Source organism: Petaurus breviceps, unplaced genomic scaffold (genome assembly GCF_028583685.1).
Source record: "Petaurus breviceps papuanus isolate PSGF00001 unplaced genomic scaffold, PetGlider_PUasm1.0 218, whole genome shotgun sequence".
NCBI classification, from domain to species: domain Eukaryota; kingdom Metazoa; phylum Chordata; class Mammalia; order Diprotodontia; family Petauridae; genus Petaurus; species Petaurus breviceps.
Window position 1 is genome coordinate 781,710 of NW_027185872.1, and position 25,743 is coordinate 807,452.

General features: G+C 44.7%; 1 protein-coding gene across 5 annotated transcripts in view; it reads left to right on the forward strand.

Moving 5' to 3' along the window:
• The window catches only part of SNX13 (sorting nexin 13), a 122,990-nt gene extending 101,799 nt beyond the window's left edge, over positions 1–21,191 (forward strand). For 4 of the 5 annotated variants that reach the window (XM_069094426.1, XM_069094427.1, XM_069094424.1 and 1 more), the window contains 9 exons: positions 978–1,150; positions 5,819–5,926; positions 7,470–7,580; positions 12,747–12,908; positions 14,993–15,064; positions 17,234–17,379; positions 17,574–17,642; positions 18,739–18,851; positions 20,426–21,191. In XM_069094426.1, coding sequence (XP_068950527.1) covers positions 978–1,150; positions 5,819–5,926; positions 7,470–7,580; positions 12,747–12,908; positions 14,993–15,064; positions 17,234–17,379; positions 17,574–17,642; positions 18,739–18,851; positions 20,426–20,673 — 1,202 coding nt within the window. In that variant the 3' untranslated portion in view covers positions 20,674–21,191. The remainder of the gene's footprint in view (positions 1–977; positions 1,151–5,818; positions 5,927–7,469; positions 7,581–12,746; positions 12,909–14,992; positions 15,065–17,233; positions 17,380–17,573; positions 17,643–18,738; positions 18,852–20,425) is intronic. The other variant, XM_069094425.1, reaches the window with a different exon arrangement.
• The last annotated feature ends 4,552 nt before the right edge of the window (positions 21,192–25,743 follow it).

A 25,743-nucleotide genomic window follows, 5' to 3' on the forward strand; every position in this document is an offset into this window, starting at 1 on the left:
TTCTTCCACCAAATCCCCATGCCCCCCATTGTTCAACTGTGGGAAATCCTGTTTCACAAAACAAGTAATAGATGAATTGTGACTTTCTTAATGAAAAACTTAAGTTATTAAATGTTTTGAAAGATTTAGGTTTTAGGAGTAAATGTTGCTAAAAGTTAGAATTATAGCCTTGTGTGCTGAAAACCATTTTTCCAAGAACTGTTTTGACTATTTTTTAGACTGAGGCATATAATCGTAATAAGAAAAAGCCCTCTATTTGAGTGTGGAGGGTTTGTCATTCAGGCAGAATTTGTTTAGAGTATTTTGGTCACCATAGTTTTATATTTAGTTGGGAGGAGCAGAAGTGCTGCCCTTCCCCATGGAGCCTTTTCCACAGCCGTGCCCTCGTGGGAAGTGAGTTGCATCGGTTAAGTGCAAAGCATTATCCTCCCCTACTAAGGGTTGTTGTTTATCTGTAACATTTATCAGTGACAGAATTTTCCAATCTGAAATGTTCTTGTGTGCCTGGCAGCATTGGTAAGAATGCAGGTGTATGGGGAGGCACCCTTAGATGCATAGCTACTCTTAGCCGTCATTTAACAGCCAGCCCCATGACCGAACTCCTCCTCGACTGCCCTCCCAGAGTGGAGGGCACCGCGTCCTGCGGCGGTGGGCAGGGCGGCCGTCACGGGGCCTCCTCGTGCAGGGATGTTGGACAGAGCAGTCTGGCTGAGAGATTGGTGGAGCATCCGAGGCCCCTCGTAGTGAGTGTGGGGCCTGGCGCTTCACGTGGCCGTGCTTGCTCGGGGCTCCCGAGGACACTGGCGTTAGAATTGTTAGTGACAAGGGCAGAGCATGCCAGTCGTCCCGTGAGGGAGTCTGGGCATCCCTTTGGGCCTTTGTGTCCCAGACGCCTCCTCATTTCATGTTGTCTTTTTCTGTCCTTTCGTTTCCTCTTCCGTGTGTGTGGTTTCTCTTCCTTTGTTCCACATGAGTAGTCTGTGCTGACTGTGACCCCTATGCTGTGGCAGGCGTGTGTAACGACCACGGCAAGACGTATGCCTTGTACGCCATCACTGTGCACCGGCGCGGCCCCAACAGCGACGAGATCTGGAAGACATATCGCCGCTACAGCGACTTCCACGACTTCCACATGCGCATCACGGAGCAGGTACCGTTGTCTGTTTGTCGTTCCGGACGGCCCTGATTGCCGGCTGCTTGGGAACATTTGTGCGGGCTGCAGGGCCCACCCAGGGGAGCGGGGCGGGAGGGGTTCACATGGCCCTGTCTCTGAGGAAGTGGTCCAAGAGCCTCTGAACAAGCCCTTTTCACTCTCCGAGTGCTCAGCTTAATGATCCAGGTCTCTGCGTTTTTAAAAAGGAGCATTTTGATAAGGATTACAGACAGGCTGATATTATACGTGTGTCAAGGAGAAAAAAGTTCCCTGAATTTGGTTTCACATGCTTTTTAGATTATATGTACAAACCGGTAACATTTATATATTATGGGAATAGTTTCATTTGACAATTTAAATACTCTGTTATTTCTAAATATTAGCAACTGAAACTGGCAGCAGACTTGTTCAGACTCTCATTTGATACTCCCTGGGTGGAAATGTCATTTTCTTTTTGTATCCAGCACTAAAAAAATGCCTGTGAAATTGATACAGGGTAATAAGTTTTGGGATTGGCTTTACTAGGTTTAAGCAGACTAGTTCAGTTGTTTGACCATCATCTGTTCCTTTGTAGAGTGCTCTGTAGAGAAGGCCACTCACAGAAGGGATTTAGTTTACTTGTTGAATTGGTCACAGAGCTGAAGAATAAAAGTTGATCTTGAGAAAGGAGGATTTCACTTGAAGTGCAGGATCTATGTGGTCAAAGGCTTAGCCAGCTGTTGGCTGTACTGGATGCTCTGACAGCCTGCCTTTGATTGCCTGCCCTCTAGTCACATGCCCTTAACCCCCATCAAATAATAGAAGGGAAAACGTCAGAACTTGTGATCTTGCCACGGGTACAAAGTAGGACCTGCCGACATAAGTGTTAGCCTCCTGGGGGCTCAGAAGGCAGCAGAAGCCCTTTGAAGGTACCACCATTGGACGGAGTTCCTTGGCTGCACACAAACTTTCATTTTAAAAGTGTGTGAGCTGTAGTGTGCAAATCAGGGCCAAATTGTTGAGTGTGGAAATAGTGGATGAAAAGTTTTGTTAGTAAACTAAAACAGTTATTTAAAAGAGCAAATTTAGTAACATTTATTCCAGATTGTACAAACTGTGCACAAATTGCTTGTGATGTGTGTATTGTGAGTATAGCAATAAGAGAATTTGAAATTGGGGCATGTTAGCAGCCAGTCCAGTCCCTCCTCAAGAGTAGTTCTCACGGTAAGGTACCTGACAGGTGAGGTACCTGACAGGTGATCGCTCAGCATCTGTGGGAAGACCTCCGAGGAGGGGCAGCCGGCCACTTCTGCAGTGTAGGGAGCCCATTCCACATTTCAGTGGTCCGGGTGTAAGGGCACTTTGTTCTGGCATCACGTCTTCATTCCTCTTTTTGTAACATCAACTCATTGATCCTGATTCTAGCCTCTGGGGCTTACCAAACATCTACTGCCTCTCCCCCAGCAGCCTTTCACATTGCTTGAAGATTGCTCTCCTGTGCCCCCAAGTCTTTATTGCGACTTGCATATCCCTCGTCCCTTCACCAGTCCTTCTGTGACGTGGCCTTGGGCCCTTCACTGTCTCTCTGGCTTCTTTGGGACCTTCCTAAATGAACACAACCTCTAGGTGTGGTCTGACCTAGGCAGAGAACAGCAGGACTTTCCTCTTATTATTCTTGGAAGTTTTGCCCCTTTTAAAGTAGCAAGGATGGCCCTGACTTTTTGGACATCATCATCACACTGCCTCCCCCATGAAGTGTGCCTCTCTCTTCTTGTAGGGGAGGTAGATCTTCTGAACCTCAGTGTAGGAGAGACCACCGTGTAATTAGCCCTCACTCAGCTGACCTAGGAATTGTGCCTGCCAACATCACTGGGGTCCTGGCAAGCATGGTGACTATTGGGGGTTTTTATGATAGTATTTGAGAATTCATTGAAGTCGTTTGGTGAGGCGTATGAATTCAGTCTGCATCTAAACAGTGAAAATCTCGTAGAAAAATTCTTTATAGAAATGTTTTCCTTCATTGTTTAACTGGGCTTGACTTGACTTCTTTATATTTTTCCCTATTGAAAGGTTGAGTCATTTTCTTTGACCAGACCCAAGCAAGGACCTGAACAGGTTATACCTTGTGAAATATTAATGGAAGTATTCTGTGACTTTTTAAATGAGATTATTGTTGCATGACATGCAGATTGATAACTAAATAGAGAATCTTAGAAAATTAGTATTTCACAAATATTAAGGATTTCTCATTTTCATTTAGAGTACTCTACGTTTGCATTATTTTGATAAAGCCCAGAAAATAAACCTTCTCTTATTTTCTATGGATAAACTGCTGGATTGTAGAAATTTATTAAGTCCCTGTAATTACATCTCCACATGCAGTTCATTTTTAAGGTTCATTTTTACATGGGGTGATGCTTCATGGAGTCCTCAAGTGTATCTAAGATTCAAGATAACTGCATTAGAGAAAACTGTTAAGAATGTGACTTTAAGGTTTTGATATTTAAAAAAAATCCTATTAAAATCTAGGTTTTCTTTTTTTTTTTTTTTTTTGCCTTTTTTTGGAGGGCAGTTGGGGTTAAGTAACTTGCCCAAGGTTACACAGCTAGTTTGTGTGTGTGTGTGTGGCAGGAGCAGGGGGTGGGGCGGGGAGGGGTATGGGTGTGTGGATGTTAAGTGTCTGAGGCTGGAACCAAATCCGGGTCCTCCTGACTCTGGGGCCGGTGCTTTACTCACTGCACCACCCAGCTGCCCCGGCTGCTTCTCTTTAGGAATTGATGGTTTAGTATCATGTTAGAGCTGTTCTTTTAACGTATTAAAGATGTGTTCTGTTTTGTTTAACATTACTTATTTCAGAATGTCTGAAAGAAATTGATTTTATAATGGACAAAGTATTTACCTGGTTAATTAATTAATTAATTAAGCCAATTAATTCATTTTACTTGAATAATAAAAACCATTCGGAGAATTAATAAATGGAAGCCAGGTACTTTGAAGACTGTCTTGCCTCATTTCTTCCCTCTTGCCTTGTGCCCCACTCCCATCCCCTGAGATAGCATTTGCTCACTGTGACATGAGACCCATCATCAGGTCTAATTGAGTCACGGAATCACAGAGCTAGAAGGGATGCCAAGAGCCTGTGGTCCTGCCCCACCCTGAGCAGGAATTCCCTTTGTCATCCTGCAGCCGGCCATCCTGCCTGTCCTGGGAGGCCGCACCTGTTACACATTTATCTCTACGCAAAAAGCCACACCCTTGATTCAGTCTAAGTTGTTTCAGTGACCTCTGGGTCTCTCTCCATCCCAGGCCATCGTCCATACTACTCCCCAGTGGTTTTCCTGATTCAGCACAAGAGATTGTGTCTCTTAGGCTGCCCGTTGGCCTCCCCTAAAAATGTGAACCATTAACTTGTCTGTTGAGAGCCCTTCGCAGCCTGTCTTTCTAGCCTTCCTGTGCCTGGGGTCTGCCTGCCTGGCCTTCTTGGCTTCCCTCCTTGGTGGCATTGATTTCCCATTTCAGCTCTTCTGTACTGGTTGGGCCCAGGCCCAGAGTATCTCCCCTCACACAAGCCTTCTCTTCCTCTGAGACATCCGATCCTGATCTGCCTCACTGCTTATTGTCTCCCTAACGACCTTCCATTTGCTTGCATTTGTCCTGTTTGTATTTGGTACGTGTGTGCTTGGGCTGCTCATCTCTCCCCTCCAGAGTATAAGTCTGGCACACAGGAGGTGCCGTATAAATGATTGCTGATCAGTTGGTCCAGCATTTCAGTCTGTTCTGAATTAGTGTCATCATTCCTTGTCCATCTTTTTGACAAGAACAACCCCAAAGAATTTCTCCAAAATCTCTGGTCACTGCTCGCAGTGTCCCCTCTTCCAGGCATTCAGTAATCCTGGTGGTCTGGCTGAATCCAGGCCGGCCCTTTGCAGCCGCCTACTCCTTTTCTAGATGTCCATAAACCACCCCACTAGGATTTCCACTTGTCACGGAGGTAAAGGCGTATTCACGGGCCTGCAGTTTGTGAAAATGAGTGTTGCTCGTGTCTTTCAGAGATCACTGCCTAGTCCTCGGTCTGCCTCAGGCCCTCTGGGTTGTGAGGGAGTGTGAGGGAGTGTGCTCCTCATACCTCTCAAGGGACCTTGATCAGGTCTGCTGCTCTCGGGCTCTTGGGTCTTGGTGAGGAAACAAAGGCATGATGGGGCTTGAGCAGCTCTTACCTCTTTCTTGTTCCATTATCCTTGGTCCCTCCACCTGGAGGTTTTCCCAGCCCTTCTGATGTGTTTGTTTTTTAAAGAACTGTGTCATGGTTTTTTATTCCTCTTGTCTTACCTAACCCTTGCTTCTATGTTTTGTAGAAATCTTGTAAACTTCTATAAAAGCCTATCCTTCTGCTAATTTAGTAGTATGTATTTTAGAAGCTATTTGTAGGAATTGTTATTCATGTGAAGCATATTTATTTCCAAGTCAAAAGGTAATATAAAATTAGCTTCATTCGTAATTCTTATACGTGACATTCCTGTCATCTGTCTCCAGAATAGATCCCCTGTTTTTATCCCCTGGCTTTAGGAGAGTGTTTTTCTAGAGAAGTTGGTCCTTTGCTGCAATGTCTGAAATTCTTATCTTCTCTTGTATCCAGCAAAGTAATGAATTTTAAGGGATAAACATTGAATATGTTTTGTATTCTAGTTTGAGAATCTGTCAAGCATTTTGAAGCTCCCTGGTAAAAAAACATTTAATAATATGGATCGAGACTTTTTAGAAAAGCGAAAGAAGGACCTAAATGCATATTTACAGGTAAGGGTATGTTTGCTATTGACCTTATCTTGTCATTTAAATCATAGCAGAAATATATTGGAGGTGGCTTTTTCTTGAAAAGCTTGATTAGGATGTCCCTTTATGGGAACCTTCCTACATGTTTGGTTTTAAGACTTCCTTCCTCAAATGTCAAACAAGAACCTTAGAGGAGCAGACAGAATGATTTTTGAGGGCCATGCCAGCTCTAGAGCTTTTTGCATTTATAAAGCTGCATTCCTCCTTCACACGGTAGCATATAGATATTTTATAATAAGCTAAAACATGCTGTCCCTCCTTCATTGTCCAGAACTTGCGACCCCATTGTTTTATCTCTTTCCGTAGGATGTGAAGAGATACGGACATCTTACATTCTAGGAATGTCAGCCGTGTATACAGTCTGTAGTCTAGAGTTAGTCATCTGACTCCAGACATGGAGATTGTAGGTCAGGTTTGTTTTTTAGTCCTTTTCTCTAAGATCTCAAAATGATCAAAAGGGAAATGACTCCCTTTAGGGCATGTTAGAACTCTCTTTGGATTTTCTTTTTTTTTTTTTAAAGCAGTCGGGCTTTAAGGTTACACGACCAGTTATTTCTGGGTGTGGTGCTAAGTATCTGAGCCTGGATTTGATCCCCAGATCATCCCGACGCTGGGGCCTGTGCTCTTACTTGCTGTGCTACCTGGCCACCCCCCTCTTTGGATTTTCTTGGGGATACCCAAGGACAAACTCGCATTCCTTGGAGGGCTGTGGTAACTGCTGCCTCATAAGGCAGACTTTCCTGAGGATGCCTCAGGTGGTCCCAGCTCTGGGCAGATGCGATTCCTCTGGTGTCAGGGGATCAATGGTCCAGCAACTCCCCCTGCCTGGGAGAGATCAGAGCTCACCCAGTGTTCCGTAGCTGACTTCCTGTTCTAATTTGTAAGATTGAATTCAGATATTCTGACATTAGGTAGAGTTAATTATTCCAGTGAGGTGAGTGAATTCTTTAGTAATTTGTAATTTTTTAATGACCGAGTTTTACATTTTTTATCTCATAACATTTATTTAATAGATTCACTGGTGTATTCATTTCCTAAATAATTAATTTTATTAAAGGAGCAAGATCAATGGTAAGAATTAAATGAGAACGTTAATCCGAGGACTCTAGAAATCCTGAGAACAATGTATTCATTTTCATCTTGGTCACATAATTTGTTTTCAGACTGATGATTTTTTCCTTCTTATGTGACAAATTCACTTGTGATTATCCTATGTACTTGTGATATTGTCTTCAACATAATTTTATGGCAAAGAATTTAAGACATTCTTCATTGATCCTTTTCGAACTAGAATTGATAAAACTTAAAAAGGGACGATATTTTTAAAAGTGAATATAGATGTAGAACTTCTCCACTAAGTGTTTTGTGAATAAAAGTAACTGCCACCATATAAAAAATGAGCTCTATTTTAGAGAGTACTGTAAAAATACCAGTTGGTTTTGCTCTCAAATTTGTAGAAAATGTCATGAACTCTCTTTTTATTTAAAATAACATTTTGCTTTTTTAGTTACTGTTGACACCTGAAATGATGAAAGCCTCCCCTGCCTTGGCTCCCTATGTGTGTGACTTTCTGGAGAACAAAGCCTACAGCAAAGGGAAAGGGGACTTTGCCCGGAAGGTGAGAAGCCCTTGGGACCCTGGGCTGGAAGTGCAGTATCCTCTGTGCAGAGATGGGGAGCTTTTAAGGAGGCCTCTGTTGTTTAAAGCAACAAAGTGGCAGGTGTTGTAGCTCCATCTTTGTTTCATCAGGAAGTCAGATCACCTCATTTGATCCCTATAATCTCCTGCTGACGTCACTATTACCTGCCTGGGCTCTTGTTTGGTGTCTCCCCACTAGACTGTGAGCTCCTTGAGGGCAGGCGCTTACACATATTTGTATGTACATATGTTAACATGTATATGTGTGGGGTCCTCCTTTCATCTTAACCTGAGGGGTGATGCTGCACAGACACTGTGAGCAGACTGTACAGATCAGACACTAGAGAGCTGCGTCCCTCTGTGCACAATGTGCCATGTAAGTCACTCGGGTGTTTCTGCTTTGAGTGGTCTGTGTTCTTGTGTGAATGAGGCCCCACATGCAGGAGATCAGACTGCCTCATTGGTCAGGATCACCTATGACCGACCTCCAGGAGTCAGGAGGGTGAGTTATATAGACGGGGGTGGGGGAGATCTCAGGACAGAATGGGGACCGAACTGACCGTGACCTTCCCTTGCCTGAAGAGACTGAGGAGGGTACAGTTTTGTCTTGTTCTGATGCCCAGTGATAGGTGGCCTTCACTTGACTTTGTAGGCAGCTGTCATGTGACTGTCACAGCAACCTTGAGAGGTTTTACAGCTGAGGAAACTGAGGCTGTCGAGTGGCTTAGCACAGAGAATGCCTGAAGTAAAAGTTGAATCTGGGCCTCCTTGACCCCCAGTCTGTTACCATCTCCTCTGCCAGCATTGTCAGACCCACTGGCTGTGCTTCGGCTCAGAAAACCACGTGCTGCCGGCCTCTGTGTTCTGCTGTGGTTTTGTGTGTTGTGCTAAGCATTTCCCAACTACTTTTTATTCTGGGGAGTTTGGGAAGTACCTGTGTGTGTCTCTGCTTACCTTGTACCGTAAGCCAAAGTGCTGCATTCCTTCACACAGCTGTGATTTCATCAGTCAAGCTCCATTCTGATGGGCGATCTTTAGGGCTTGCGAGTAGGCTGACTGCCCATTCAGCCACAGAGTCTCAGGGGTGTGTGGGACCTCCACAAGGCAGTAACAAGTGCTGACCCAGGCCTTGTTTGGTTTGGCTAAAAATGCAAAACAGACCAAAGAATGGCACACAAAACCGCTGGGATTTCCACAAAAGATCTCCCGGACCTTCAGAATGTCGTTTGAACTTGAGAGGAGAATGTCGTTTGAACTTGAGAGGAGTGTGGTCCAGGGAACAGGAGAGATGGATAGCTTTGGGTTTGGTCAAGAAACCCAGCAGATCCTTTGGGAAAAGATGGCGCTCATAAATCTGAACTCCCACACTCAAGACTCCCTGGCCACAGAGTTGACAGGGAGGCAGTTAGGGCTGCATGTGGCTAGGGCCTTGATGGCATCCTGAAGTCACAGTGATACAGGGAGAAGGTATTTAGAGCAGAAGCCATATCTTCGGTGGCCCAAGTGTAGCAGAAGGCAGCAGATGGGACAACAAGTAACCAGACAGCCTGAGACCCACCACCCCGTGGCATTCGTCCAAAGACAGTCTCTTTTGCAAAAGGGAGGAAGAAGACTGATAAATGTTCTAGATTACAGGGTGAACAAGTTACAAACACATTGCCACTTTGTAGAGCAGTGATAAAGGCCCATAAGAAATATGTGCTGGTGGGCCTGTCACAGGTAGCTGTGATGTCTCACCACAGAAGAAAGTCTGTGAAATGGCTACACCCCAAGATCAGAACCAAAAGACCTTCCAGGAAAACCTCATGCATTAATCAAGTCAATGATGTTTCAAGAAAGGAGTCCAGGAAAGTAGCTGCTTCCAGCAGATCTGTTTAAAGAGATGAGATTTTGTGTTTGACGGTTGAGTCGTTCTTATAGAAACAACAGAATGTCAGGAGCCTGGACTTACAGATTTATGTGGATTTTACAGAGATGGGAGAAGATATGCAGCACATGACCACAGGCCGCAAAAATAGTGTCTAATATCTGGAAAGACACAATTGAGTAAAGAGATTCACTCCCCAGGAGTCCTTTGTGCCCTGTCCTTTATCAGACACCAGGGAGGCTGTTGGTGATTCTGGTGCTGCAGTTTTAAGGACAACAGTCCTTTCTAAGAAATTAGCAATCAGTCATTGGGCATTTATTCAATGCTTACTGTATGCTGGGCACTGATAAGCACTAGGAATATGAAGACAGGTACACACAGAGACTCTGCCTTCAAAAAGCTCACATTTCATAGGGGAGACAGCAGTCTAAATGAGAAGCACTAAGGGAGAGGGATGGGGGCAAGAACGGCCTCCTGCAGAAGGTGGTGTTAGCTGGAAAGCAGCCACGATGGTTAAAGTCCGTGAATCCATGTCATGGAGCAAGTGGTTGACGGATCTAGGGATGTAACCTGGAAGAGGGAGTCCTCAGGACCTGATAGCCACCCTCAGATAGCAAAAGTAGGGACTGCTTCGGGAGCTGCTCAGGATTCATGAAGACGCTGAGTCACCACTTGTCCTTGATGTTGTAAAGGACGGTCTTGGTCTCCTTAGATGTCGTCAGAGGCCTCAGTCACCCTTGAAGTTCTGTGATTGTGTGGATGGGAAGCCCCACTCACCACCACCCACTGCCATCACTGGGACCACCCACTGGCTGCGGTTTTTCGTAAAACCGGGTGTTCCACTGCTGGAGAGCATGGGGCAGTAGAAGGAGGCCCCACTTGGAGTCTGAAGGCTTTGTTGATGATACTTGCCCAGTGTTTGTCATATTTCAGGTTTTTCTTCCATATTAGGTCAGGAGTATTCTAAAGGGGCACAGTCCACAGTGGAGGTGGTGGTTTCTGCCAGTGCTTTGGGGGAGGCTGTAGGGGCCATGTCATCCTTGCCAGTGTGTATGGAGGGACTCTGTCAATGCAGAGCAATGTCGGGGAAGGTAACCTGGGGGTCTTTGAGGGAAGCAGGCTCAGGAAGATGTGAGTGGCTTGTTGCTTACTCCCTTCAGGTTCTCACCTGCCTCTGTCTGGGGTATCTGTATACCTGAATATCCAGTCATGGCTTCATCCAGAAAGAACCTTCAAAGACTTCTATGCCTTTGAACTTTGGTGACTGCGCAGGATACAGACACTGTCTGACATAGCCCGGGGAGGGGGGGGGTGCCTGATAGAGAGGAGAAGAGCGCAGCAGTGTTTGGCTTTGGTTTGCATTATTAGAGGTATTTGAGAGCCTGTGCCAGGGGGCCCATGTCCATCAGATTCTGTGCAGACCTCCGAGAACGCAGCCCTCAAGCCGCCCCACAGACAAGGCGTGCCTGTTTCTGGACACTCACACGAGGCCCCGAGGGCTTAATCTCCTAGAAGTGCACTGTGCAATTGGTGCTGGGTCTGAGGGCACTAGTCCCTAGGGCCTTGTCACCATCATTGTCCCCTTCTGCTACCATCAAAACCTTTCTGAGCCTCAGCTAGCAGGGTAGCTGGTGTGGGAGAATCATGTCTGCCAGATGTGGCCCATCCAGCTTCAAGGACACCGGAGGCCTTACAAGTCCCATCACTCGGTGTACAGTCTGTGCCCGTCGTTGGAGTTGACCTTTTGGGTCTAGTGCTAGGTTCAGCTGGGCCTAGAATAGCTCCTGACCCATTCATCCAGAAAGAATTCCATGACCAGTCTTCTTCCTGCCTGTAACCCAAGTTCAGCAGGGTTTAGAATAGCCAGTCACTCTTCTCCCCCTCGTCTCTCATCACTCATCTCTCCGTCGTCACAGCACTCAGTCACCTGCGTCCCCACCTCTCCTCTGAGTGGCAGAACTCCCACTCTGGATTCCTGTCATCATTCTCCACACCATCCCTGCCTCTTCCCTTTGGAGCACCTACAGACTTGTACACACCGACTCCCTTTCATCCTCTGGTCCCTGGGCACTTTCTCCAGTGAAGGAAGAGGCGTGCCCCTTGCTCAGACTGGCATAACATCACTTTCAATACCCAAAACAAGCTCCTTCTTTCTGCTGGATGCTAAAGGTTTTCCATGTTGTGCTTCTGAGTCGTCCTTGCAGGACAGGAAGAAGCCTGCGATGATCTGCCCACAGACCCGGGGCTCACTCCAGGGCTGCTGTTCTTCCTCTTCCCCACCCCCTGCTACCCCAGAGAAGCCAGAGAGCAGCGTGTTCAGCACTTGTGTGGAGTCTCCCTGTGGCTTGTGAGCCCTCTGCTGCCTCAGGGCTTTCCTCAAGTGGGTGTCTGTGTAAGAGGCACACGGCAGCCCGCGCAGTGTCTCTTCCAGGGCGGCAGCGGTGCAGGGGGTCCACAGTCAGGGGCCTGGGAAGGCTCTCTGTAGGGGGCGACTCCAGGTCCAGTTAAGGCGTACCCAACGGACTCCATCTGGTGCTTCACGATTCTTGCTGCCTCCTCATCCGTTCTTAGCACTTCATTCCAGTTTGGGCCACACGGAGTCTCCTTTTTGTTTCTTTACTTTCTGAAAAACGAAATTGTCAGTATAGGACGAGAGCTGCCCAAGGGAAGAGTGGACATGAATCCGGACGGACTTTGTTCCTTAGCCTTCAGGTGGTTTATTTTGACAATGCATTCCTGATCTTGACTAGTTTCTAAAGCCATTCCTTATGTTTACGTTTATTTGTGGAGCCTTCCATTTCAATTTGAGATGAATGCGCACTTACTGTGTTTGTCTCCTGCAGGTCCTCTTTGTTCATTTTTCATTGTGAATTCCATCATCTTCAATTTCAATTTCCAAATCTTCTGGGAAGCGACAGAGAATAAGTTGTACATTAACTTTTTTTTGTGAAGATGATTACAGAATTTTTAGCTTTATAATGTTATAGTCTCTTTGATTAAATAGTCAAAGCTTGGCATTATGCAAAATGGTCCCCATAATTTGTACATATTAGCAAAATGTATACCGAGGACTACGTAAAGATAATTGTTCCCCTTTCAAAATGCTTACACTTCTGCATTTACAGTGGGAAGCTCGCCTCCAGCTTATGCCCCAGAGGAGTCTTGGAGCAGAGGTCTAGGAAGTTTGTTAATGACTGTAATGTATCTTGCCAGGATGCTTAGTCAGAATTGAAAATGCAGTAGAGAAGAACGTCACATTGTCTTCTCTGCCCCCTTCAGATGGACACTTTTGTAAATCCACTTCGCAATTCCATGCGGAACGTTTCAAACGCAGTTAAATCTCTTCCCGATAGCTTGGCGGAGGGCATGACGAAAATGTCAGACAACATGGGCAAAATGTCAGAGAGACTAGGACAGGACATAAAGCAGTCATTTTTCAAGGTAAGAATGCTTTTTTGGACAGTATTTCTAAAAGCTGGCTGCTTTTAGTAACCTTCATGTTTTAGTAACATTCCGTGTTTTTAGTAACCTTCACACAAGATGTTTGCTTTATTTCCTTATTGACTATTTTAATTTGTGCTGTGAAAAACAAGACACTGTATTAATACATTTTTTGTGCAGATCTCTGACTTCATTAGTGGGGAGGGTTCCTCATAAGGAAACCTCTGTTGGGGGAGCCCAACAGCCATTCTGTTTGCTTAGCAAGGGGGTGGAGTGACCTACTGGGAGAGGTATGTAGGCGATGCTCAAACTCAGCTCTTTGGAGTTCGGGGGCCAGCTTCTAGACTCTGGCCCCTCCTTTGATAGTCTGCTGTTCATATTATTATCAAGAGAATATTTGTAAATGGCAAAATTCACTGCTTCAATCCATTCTGCCTGTTAAATTATGCAATTTTTTAGTCATGGACTTAACAAAATTAATTGCACAATAATTAAGTGCTATTATGACAGTTATATTCTAGTCTTCATTCAGATCTTATTCATCCCAGTAAATTCTCATATTTTTGGCTTCAGTCTGGCTGGCATTTGACAAAAGAACCTTTCTCCACCATCAGTCTTGGAATTGCTGCATTCTTACCATAAATATATTTCAGAGTTTGTCAGTCCCATGTTAACTCCTGGGCACACCACACCATCAATCCTGAGTTCATGGAAGGAGCTATCTTAATATATTTCCAGTTTCCCCATTTGAATTTTAATTTATTAGTAGTAAATTATCATTAAAATGTTTGCCCCCACAAAGTCCTGCTCTGATGCTTGATCAGGGCATGGCGGTGATGCAGGCTTCTCCAGGGTTCTGTTGGTAGAGTACCAGCCGTGGTGAGTTCTCCCAACTTGGATGGGTTTCAGGTGTGAAATCAGACTAGGCAGTCCTCTAAGGTCCTTCTAACTTTACATTCTATGAGTCTGTAAGAAAAATAAAATGTTACTCAGGAAATAGATCCTTGGGAAAGTTATTGAGCCAGTCAGGTAGCTAGAAGGATATTGAATCAGTAGCCTTGAAAGCTTCCCTGGTACCCATAGGCTATGAAGACACCAGGATGAAGGCCGGGTCCTCTGTGAAAGGTTTAGGAAGACCATGGCCAAGAAGCTGGGATGGTGGGGGTTGGGGGAGGGTGGCTTACTGCATTACTGGGAGGAAAGTGTCTCTGTCTCCCATCCCTTGGAGGATGAGATGAACTCAGGCCATCCTCGTTCTGAAGCTTCTGCACGATGTTTTGACCACTCCTTTGACCTTATCATTTCTTACCTTGTATCAGACTTGAGTATGTGCTTTTATCTCCCCCATTAGATCCTGTATGTCTTGAAGACAGAGTCTCTTGTGTATACAATAAGGTTCCTCTTCCTCCTGCCCCTTTTCCTGCTCAGTGACTTAGTGACACAGATTGTCCTGTATCCCCTAAGGGTCTGCTCAAGGCCTTCTTTCTTTGGACAGTCTCACCTGTTTTTTGGATTCATTTGCCACTTCTTTGCACCTGAGTCCTGAACAAAGACTGGTTTCTAACCTCCAGTCTTGAGTCATTCACTGAATTCCTATTAGACTTCCTCCGTTTCTTCTTCTTCTCCAGTCTATTCTCCCGAAGACTGACGTGGTCTCTCAGAGTTTGGTCTGGACCAGTGTGGGAACAAAGCTGAGCTCTCTCTGCTGCCCCACAGTCACCTCTCAATGGGCATTTAACTAATGGGTTTTAAAAATACTATCTAAACATCATTATTATGTCTTCTGTTTTAAAACTGTGTGGGAACTCACCTGTTATCAACAGTTATCAAGTGTGCTCTAAAATATGAATGTTTTTGTTTCCCATTTGTGTTGACGAGTAATTTTTAAAATTTCGTTTGATGGGTACTGGGTTTTGTTATGTTCTTTTTGTAAGTGGGGCTCATTATACATAAAAAAATTTCTGTTCTATCCATAAGGCCTTCTTTAATCCTCTGTGGTTTCTGTATTGTGTTCTTTCTCCATATTTGTTTTTGTTACATTGTTCTTTTTTAGTGTATTTCTGTATTTTTAATGTTCCTCTCAGGTGCCTCCTTTAATTCAGAAGACAGATTCTGATCCCGAACATTGCCGTGTCTCTGCCCAGCTCGATGACAATGTAAGTGATTTCTTCCTCCCATGGTTTTTAGTTAATGACTTGAAAAATAATGTAAATGAGTTTTGCTGTCTTTATGCTTAGAATTAAATTTATCTTTCCTCATAAATTATTTTAATGATAAATAAAAATTAGCTTTTCATAGACAGCCAAAGAAGCCTTATTAAGTGCTTACTTATAAGATATGTTATTCAGGAAATTGATCCTTGGGAAAGGTATAGAGCCAGTCAGGTAGCTAAGAAGGATATTGGGTTAGCAGCCTTGAAAGCTTCCCTGGTACCCATATGCTATGAAGACACCAGGATGAAGGCTTGGTCCTCTGTGAAAGGTTTAGGAAGACCACGGCCGAGAAGCTTGGGAAGGTGTGTGTGTGTGGGGGGGGGGAATGGCTCACTGTATTTCTGGAGGAAAGCGTGTCTGTCTCCCGTCCCTGTGCCTCTCATCCCAGTGCCATGCGCAGTGCTAATCGTGGAGATACAGAGAGGGGCAAGAAGTGTTCACAAGAAGCCCCTGGTCCATGGGAGAGATGCCCCGTCCATGACCAGGCATGTACAGAGCCCGGGCAGGGAGCGAGGCCTTTGGAGTTAGACTTGCAGGGCTGCGGGGTGTCCTCTATATTCAGTATATGAGAACAGAGCAGAGCCTTCTTGATCTAAGCAGCAGAAAGCTTGGTGGTTCAGGGGCCTAGCGGTCAGTGTGGAGATCCAAAGAAGTAATAAAGAAAACAAGCTTCTGAGGAAGTCAGTGAAACCCCTCAGGCCTTCGCTTCCCCATGAGTCCTGTCCACGGTGTTTGGATGGTAACATCGATGCAGTGAAAAGAAGGGCTAACCCATTGTTCCTCAGGCCACAGTGGGAATCTAGGTTTTCCTGCTGGGCACAGTGAGCCTGGGGTCTCCTCTCCCTCACATCCCTGTTTGTCACAACCACCTTTCTGGGACTTGTTAATAGGACTGCAGCCAGACCTTGGGAAGGCCTTTTTCTCCGTAATTCCTCATTTAACTTCTGTTTTCTACAACTTTGGCTGCATCATTTCTAGTTTTCATGTAAAGTTGGCCAGTTAAAAGATAATTTTACCAAGACTAACTTTGGTTAGTCTTTGTCGTTTGTCTTAAGAGTTGCCGGTCTTATTTGCTCTCAAGACATGAATTTATTCTCTTTGGTCATGAATCAGGACATTGGGGCCCACGTTCCCATTTGCTTTATGCAGTAGGTATCCATGCTCCTGAAAGACTAGTTGAACACTTGCCTGTTCCTAAACATCTTCATTTTATCAGAAGAGGTCAGAAACCGCTTCTCTTTAGCTTATGCGTTTTCTTACTATGGTAGATTTTTGGAATTAATTACAGAATTAAAAAATAAATGGATAATTTTCAGTCTACAACACAATGTTTCCACTTAGGGAAATAACAATAGCAATGACATTTAGGTATTGTTTTAAGATTTGCAAAGTGCTTTCCTTGCAGCTGCTTTGTGTGGTCAGTTGTCCCATTGTAATTATGAGGCAGTGGCTGTGATGTGAGTTGACTTGTTGTTGTGTTTGACTCTTTGTGACCCCATGGACCACAGTGCCAGGCCCTTCTGTCCTCCACCATCTCTCAAAGTCCGTCCAGGCTCATGCTCACTGCTTCCATGATGCTATCACTCCATCTCATCCTCTGCCATCTCCTTTTCAACTTTTGCCTTCAGTCTTTCCCAACCTCAGGGTCTTTTCCAGTGACTCCATCTTCTTGTTATGTGGCCAAAATATTAAAACTTCAGTATTCAACCTTCCAGTGAGTAGTCTGAATTAATTTATTTAAGCATTGACTGATTTGATCTGTTTGCTGTCCACAAGCCTTTCAAAAGTCTTCTCTAGTGCTAAAGTTGAAAAGTATTGATTCTGTTGCACTCAGCTTTCCTCACAGCCGTACGTTGCTACTGGAAAGATTGTACTTCTGACTCTCCAGCCTTTTGTTGGCAGGAGCAGGTCTGCTCTTCAGTCTGCTGTCCAGGCTCGTCCTCACTTCCTTCCCAGGAGCAGGCATCTTTCATTTCGTGGCCGTGGCTGCTTTCAGCCATGATCTCAGGGCCCCGGGACACGGTCTGAGGCAGCCCTTGCTCTAGAGTGGCTCTGTTGTCACCAGGGACGTTCTGGTCCAAGTAACAACTCTGTTCCTTCTCCTCCTGCCAGGTGGATGATAACATTCCTCTTCGAGTCATGCTGCTTCTCATGGATGAAGTTTTTGACTTGAAGGAGAGAAATCAGTGGCTTCGAAGGAACATCAAGAACCTGCTCCAGCAGCTCATCAGAGCTACCTACGGAGACACCATCAACAGGTAGTGAGTGCCCTGGGCAGCCTGGAGCCCCGGCGAGGTCTGTGCCTTAGTGCCTCCTGCCGGCCCATCCTGGGAAGATGCTCATATTTCAGGCTTGAAACTATTTCCTCTGTAGAAAAACCGCTTGTTTCTTCTACTTCTGCCTGGTGTCTTTCTGGTCACAGGGTTGCTCACTTAAATGTCTTTAATTTCAGAAAAATTGTTGACCATGTTGATTGGATGACTTCACCTGAGCAAGTTGCTGATTCTGTCAAACGTTTCAGGTATTGTTCAGTTAAATCTTGGGCCTTGTAAAGCTAAGCATGAGCAGCTGTCCTGAGGACTGCTGCTGTGAATGGCTTTAGGTTCTGATCTCCTAGTATGGTGAGCTCTCTGTTTATTCAGCAAAAAACTAAAGCAAAACATTCACAACAATACAACATAATAACTTATTACTAAAGTGACCACATAGTCTTAAATGACAGATATTATTCAGTAAGTCACAAATCTCATCAGTCAATATAAAGTACCCCATCTAAGGTCTTCTTTCATCTTGATTGGAGACTGGCTTCCAGTCATCCTTAAACTCAGTCATCTTTAAGGAGTAATCATCCTTAAGGGTCTTCCACCCCTAGGTCACAGTAAGTCATAATCTTGACAGTCAGCACTGAGTACCCAAGTAAAGGTCCTTTCATCTTGAACTGAGGCTGACTTCCGAACTCCATGGCTCCTCTTCCGTGCTCCCAGCTCCTGCCTGGATTCACAGGTATGCAGGTCTCTGCTCCTGTTTCATATTGAGGTTCACAGTGACTAGTCCACTCCAAGCCCTTCGCAGTTTCTGCTTCTGGGAAGACAAAGGTTTAACAGAGCCACAATATTCACACACATTAAACTTAGCAGAGTTACAACAATATTCACGCACATTGCTGGCACTATCATCTCCATTCATTTTCTGTCTGACAAAGTAACACCAACTAACAGACAAAGCTTCTTTCTGAGAAATCAAACACAAATCAGCAGTAAATGTTCTGTAAACAGGAGTAAAGCCCTCTCTCCTGTTACATCCTTCCTGTTCCTGTCTTATTGCAAATTCCTCCCTCCATGTATGTTCCTTGCTGGTTTGTCTGTCAGCCTCTCAAGGGCTTCTCTCAACTCTTTTCTCCCAGAGTCTAGTAGGTGCCCAAGGAACACTGAAATGCATGTACACGCGCGTGTGTGCACACAGACATGCACACATATACACACATGTGTATACACACATTCATGACAATGGATTGTCTCTCATGTGAATATTTGTATTTTATAAGGTGTCTTAGGGTACTTTGAGAGAACTAATGATTTTCTTAGATGAACACTTTTATTCCCCTTCTTTTCCAATAGGGATGCCTTTTGGCCAAACGGCATTTTAGCGGAGACTGTGCCATGTAGGGACAAGGCTATCAGGATGAGAACCCGAGTCGCGGGTAAAACAAAGCTTCTCGAGATAATGCCTGGTGAGTGGCCAGCATCCTGGGCTCTTTTAGGACCTCTTGGGCAGTGTGCCATCTTCTGGGTGTGTGTAGTAGCTCCTTCTTCCGTTGAATCTCACCCCAGACTGGTTTTGTGGGGGCACAGGATAGGCTGTGAGCTGCAGCATTGAAGGGAGTGGTCAGTGACATCATTGACCACCATTCTGTGGGTGTGTAGGAGGGGTGTTTGAGACAAGACTTAGACCTCGGTCTGTGCTTGTAACTGTCCAGGAAGGAAGGGCAGAAATGGCGGAGAAAGACTGGATGAATTCATTCTGACTTCCTTATGGTAAAGAGGAAAGTATTTAATCTAATTAAAAACACATTTCAAGCGCCTTAAAAAGATCCATGACCATAGAAGTGTTTGACTAGCCTATCATTTGTGAATCTGCCTGTTAAATAAGGCCTCCCCAAAGGCGTTCAGCCTGTCAGTCTTCCGTCAGCTTAATGTCTTTCTGTCTGTACTGGAAGCCAACGAAACTGCAGTTTCAAGTACTGTTTGGTCATCAGACAAGATTCTAGTTCAGAATAATGACTTTCCTGCAGTCACCTCCTAAATGTTTGTTTTAGCCCCTCATCCTGCCTCAGTGTCTCCAAGGTGCTAGGAGAGGCTTACCTGAATTTTTTCCCTGTGCTTTTTCCTAGTAGAAATTAGAAAGAAAAGAGTATTTCATATGTAACAACCATAGATTATTATGTTTCTAACTAGTGTTTTCAGGTTTTTGTAATAATGCACTGAGTTACACCTTTGTATGAGACATAATTTTCCCAACATACTTTAAAAAAATGATCAAATAGATGTTATTTCTGCCTCTATTTTTCATTATGAACTTCAAACCAAAAAGGGATCCTAGGAGTTAGGAATTATTCATTCATCCCCATGGTATGGTGATTATGGTGAAAAATCGAGAGGACAGAGTCAGGGGGCCTTGAGGCCAAAAGAGAGTTATGACCTCCTTGCTAGAAAGTTTCCTGTCATCTCCATTTAACTTTGGAAACTGCCTCTCTCCCTCTTCAGGACTCACTCCCTTGGTGCCAGGCTGGGCTATTTTGTCCCTTTTTAGATATCCTAGGGCCTCCCCCCACCTCCCACACCCCTGGACGCTCACTGTTTTGGGTGCCGGGCTCTGCATGTGTGCCCAGTCTGGTGCTTTTGTTGCTGGTGTCCGTTCCAGGCCCATGGTAACTCCAGTAGTCAGGTCCAGGAGCCGGATGGGTTCGGTCGCCCCTCCACGGGCCTCCCTCTCTGCTCTCCATCTCCCTGGGCAGAGTCGCCTCCTCCAGGAAGCCTCCTTGCAGCCCCCCAGAAGGTTCTTGCTTCCTCCCAACTTCTGTAGCCCCGCTCGGGGTCTTCCAGTGCTCCAATGGGGGTGATGGTGGCCTTCCCTGTCGTGTTGCCAGCCCGTAAGCGTCCTGAGGGTGCGTGCCTGGTGCAGGTCCTAGGTGCAGCAGGCTGTGCTGTGCATCAAGTCCCTGAATGAATGGCACGTTGGAGAGCAGCTCAGAGAGCAGGCGCTTTTCTGTGGCGTTTAAAAGTGGGTCTCCCCTCCTCTCTCTAGATGAGCTGAAGCACATCATCGGGGCCGAGACAACACGCAAAGGCATCCTGCGCGTCTTCGAGATGTTCCAGCACAGCCAGTTGAACAAAAGGATGGTCTATGTGTTCTTGGAGGGCTTCCTAGAAACCTTGTTTCCACAGTATCAATTCCACGACCTTTTCAACAAACTGCATTCGCGGTCCAAGCAGATGAGAAAGTACAAGCAGAGACTGCAGACAGCACCGCCGTCCTCTCTGCAAAAGAGGTGACCCTGTGGACGGAAGCCAGGGTCGGCTTGTCTGGGATGGACGCTGGGCAGGGCCTCCAGGGCGTCCGTCCTGGCCGTGGGCTCTGCTCCAGGCTTGTAGTGTCACACGTTAGCCCATTAGTACATCCATGAGAACTGAGGTTCTGCTCATCTTCACCCTCGTCCCGCCAGGACCGCCGCAGGCAGACGGGCGTCGACATGTCTGAGCGCCCCCTTCTGACTGAGGAAGCCTCATCCGGCCGTGTGCGGTGTGCGCCAGAGAATACGTATGGGACGGGCTCACCATGAGGCGTGGGCTCGTCTGGGCACTGGGAGATTGTGCGATGGGTGGCTTGGGGGGAGGGCACTCTGTTCTGCATTAGGTCAGCCTTCCTGCGAGGGAGGCATCGCCCCATGAAAGCAATGTTATAAAACACAGTGCTCCCCAAAGCATGGACTGATGGTTAAGAAATCTGATTCTTTCACCCTAATTAACTATACTCTTGTGATGTGAAGAAATAAAACTGGGTAACATTAGAATCTGGTTGTATTTGTTATTCAGTGGAACAAGCGAGTGTCCCTCTTCTGTGTAGGATGTGCTTGAAGGGCCCTCATTAGCTCTGGCAGCCTGTCGGCCCCCTGTCTCCACTAGGCCAGTGGGGGTGCCCCAAGGGCCACCTGCCCTGGGGGAAACAGGCGTGTGGCTTGTTGGAAAAAGCACCCAGCAGATTTGGTCCTGAAAATGGAAATGAAGCCCCTCGCTCGGCAGAAAAGCCGTCGTCTTCTCATTTTAATTGATTGGAGTTTCACTTACCACGGTTAGATTGTTAGGTTTGCTACTCACCAAAAAAGATTTTTAATGAACGTCATCTGTCATATGCAAATATACAAATTCCTAAATCCACCACGATGTACATAGATGAAAACAAAGAATGAAAACACAACTATGATATTTTTTTAAATATTTTTTTTATTTTTTGTGTAATGTAAAGTTTAAAAAAGCCCTACAAAAATCCCTCAGTCTATCCCTTTAATTCCCTGAAATAATTCTATACTATGAAGAAGCAAATGTGTACTTTCACTCTTTGGGGGCCTCTGAATAGTTCAGAGTTTTCTTATGCTCCATTTTCTCCACCGGGTTCCTCATCTCTGCCTTGAGGGTTGCTCCTGCGCAAATATCTGTGTTCCCATTAACTGAGAATGGGGAGGGGGAAGTTCTTTTTATGTCTTTCTTTTAAAAATATTTAACACTACGAGCTTGAGAGCATGAAGCTACTTACCAGATCACTGAGCCAAGATCCTGGTGGGGATCGAGCCCCCAGGTGACAGCAATATATATGTATGTATGTATGTATGTATGTATGTGTGTATGTGTGTATGTATGTATGTATGTGTATATCTCCAGCTAAGAGAAAGGGTCTAGGCATCCAAGGCCCAATTCTTTGAGAGCTTTAAGGGTGAGAAAACACCCCATGTTGATTTTTTTTCTCTCTTGGAATCTACTTTAAGCCTATTAACACAATGAAGCCTTTCTTTAAATATTTATTGTAATAATCATGTTTATTGCTGATGTCATCATGCATACTTGCAGTAGATGGGAATCACATATGTTGCATGTCTTCAAAACTATGTAAATGAAATACCCTGAGAGAGAAATCCTGAGGACTTGATTCTCTTTTCCTGAGATCATTGGGTTTTCTTCCCTAGGCTTTAAAATAATGATTTTATTTTAAATATGTCCATCCATAGGAAGGATCAACTCGGCCACTAGAAAAATTACTTTTGCCCCCCTTCCTCCCCATTGTCATTGTGACTGTTTTGAAAATTTAAGAGTGACTTTAGTTCTGTACAAATAAATGCAAGACTGTTCAGAATAGCCACATGTGTACATGTGAAAGATGAACTCTGTGTGTGAGTGATGGAGGCCATAGACCATGAGAAGATGGTGTCCAGAGTATAGAAAGGCAGCGTGGAGCACCCCTGCCCCCCAAAGAGAGCCCGGCTGCTGTCTCGCCAAAAGATTTTTCTGAGTAAATTGTTTGAATCACTTTCTACTAAAGAATTTATAGATAGTGTTTTCAGAGCAAGAATGGTCGATAATAGTCAGGCTGAAGCAGGTGCATCTTCTCTAAATGGACGTGGGTTCTGGAATTCAGAAAGCACCATGGTTGTGCTAAAATCCTAGAGATCTTGAGGTATCTTGGTCCAGCTGTGTGTTCATATCTGTAGTCCACAAATCAAGCACAGTGCACCACGTTCATAAAGGTGTTGCGTTAGAGCATCTCTAAGTATATACATACATACATACATACATACATACATACATATATATATATATGTATATATATATATATATATATATATATATATATATATATATATATATATATGAAAGAAGATTTGTGTCTTCTGATACTTAACTTCCTCATTCGGTTTTTAAAGTCAGCAGCGCCTTTGGGCAAGAGCTGTTGGAAATACTCTCTTCGAGGTTCTTAATCTGATTTTTGTTGTTGCTGTCCTGTTTTGTCTTTGAGACTATACATGATTGAACATAGAGAAGAATTCTCCCTGCCGACTTAGGTGTTCTATCACCCTGGAGAAAAAGGTGTAATTAAACTCCAGCACTTAGACAGACATATTCTCGTATTTGGGTGTTCTGAATAGTTGCTGAAATAATTGTGCCATTGACCAAAAAATGCACTTGATTAGCCTTAATTTTCTTTTGAAGGAATATTAAAGTTTTAAAAATACTTCAGTTGGTTTGTTCTCAAGCTTGTGCTGCTGGTGTTTGCTATAATTAAACAGTTAATTTTAAGTGCTGCCAGAATGTGTACCAACTTTTTAAAAAGTTAACTATTTAAATTCCACAATCTAAAATTTAATTTTGTGCAATATTTTCATTTAACCGCATGTGAATTTGAATAATTGTAAAATAAATGAATTTTTAATGTTTTGAGACATAGGTTAAACTGTCTTCTAAACCCAACAACTTGCATTCTGTTGTTGCTGCATCTGTTTACTTAAAGACTTGTTTTAAAAGTCTTGTATGTCATATTCCTTGTAAAATTCTCTTGCATTGGTGAATTTTGCTCGGGGGAGAGTGGCCGCCATGTTCCAAGGGCAAACTCTGCCAATCCCATCTTAGGGCTAGAGCCTTGGCGTGTATTTGTACAGTCACTGTCAACTGTGTGCCTCATTGTTCTATCAGTACATACTCCCCTTCAGCAAAAAACAAACTTCAATCAAAATGTCAGTCATTTATTGAACTGGAAAAAAAAAGTACAATTTTTATTTGGAGTTTTCATTATGTTCTGTCCATTAGGAAAGCTGAAAAATATTACACTAATAAAGTATTAACAAATTTTTTTTGGTTGAGTGTATGTAATAATTGCTGCTGTATTGACACCTTAAACATATCCTGTCTAACATTATTAATGTTCCCTGAAAACACACGGGAGCAGACAGTGCTCTGAGCACATGGCAAGCTTTGGGTCCCCAAAACGCTTTCATGATAATACTGAGATATTTTCATTTCTAATTGATAGGTGTAATTTGCATCAACAAAAAGTGCTTTGGTAGGGCTGGGGACGGGGCCTTAATATTTATGAGTGTAAAGGGGGCCTGCTATCACAAAAAGTGGAGAATGTGGGGGGCAGACACGCACTGTACCAGGAGCATATGTCTTTACAGATAAATACAATAAGGATATGGACAAAATTCACACACAGTGATTGCAGGATGGAAGTGGTAAGTGCCAAGGGATCCAGAATCTGCCACAGTTGTGACTGGCCAAGTTCCTCCAATGCTGAGCTAAAGCGTTAGCTCAGGCCAGGGATCCATCCCAGCTGGGCAGGAATCAGGAAATAGTCTCCCTCCTCCTCAATGCAGGCTTTTTTTCTTGGACTCAGCCCAACACTTTGTTCTGGCCTTCTCCAGTGCCCTTATCATGTATGTGGTGCTGTAGTTATACAAGCCTGGGTTGTTCTCAGACTAATAACTCCTCAAGTCTGCTTAAATCAATCCATCAAGCACCTTGAAACACCATTATGTGCTGACCACGAGGGGCAGAGGGTAGGCAGACAGGAATGGGTCTCGGTCTGCACCAGTGGAGGACATGTCCATGGGACTGAGATCACAGTCATCAAAGGGAAAACGATTTCCTAAGCACCTGTTACATAGGAGAATGTGGCTCATCTTTCCATTCAACGTAGCCTGGTATGGACATAAGGCCCCCCCAAAATCCAAAGGTTACCTAAAGCAGTGAGTTTATTAATAATTGGAAAGCATAAAAGTTCTCAATATCTTTGCTAAAGAATGTGTAAGCTGTGCTCAGAATAAATGCCACTTTCTGCAGTCACTGTACAGATCGAGTCATCAATGGAGTTGAAGGGAGGGGAGGGATGGTGTTGAGAAAGATGTGTCAGAGGTGAGACCTGAACCCAGGTTTTCCAGACTGAAGTTGGCTTCTTTCCCACTAGATCATACTGCTCCCCTCAAGGAAATTCTCTCCACTCATAACTGTTTATCACGATTAACACAATTATGTCTTTATTCGGTTGTTGTGATGTCCAGAATCTGGTTCCATAGGCCAAAGGTGGGTGGCTATTCTACACAGCCCCTTCTAAAGGAGTTAGTGAGTGAGAGCTGATGGTCCAGTTTGCCTTGAATGTAGCAAACCGAAAGGGGAACAAAGTGAAATAAGCTTGGAAAGGTAGGCTGATCTAGGTGGTGGAAGGCCATGGACTGGGCATTTTATCCCGTTGGCAATGGGGAGCCATTGGAAACGGGAGGGGTACAGCCATACCTGCTCATTAAGAAGATATTCTGGCATGTGTGGAGGATAAGACTAGAGGAAAGAGACCAGTTAGGAGGTTACTGCTGTAGTCTGGGGGGCGGCGGGGATACAGGCTTCAACTGGGCTATTGGCTCTGTAGGTGGAGGGGCAGGAAGTGTGGGCCTTGTCGTGAAGCCAAGAGCAGGATTTGGTAACAGCAGTTTCAGTCATTAAACATTTACTAAGTGCCTACTGTGTGTCAGTACAAAAAGAGGCAAAAAGCAGTTTGCCCTCAAGGAGCTTCCAAGCCCAGCATGG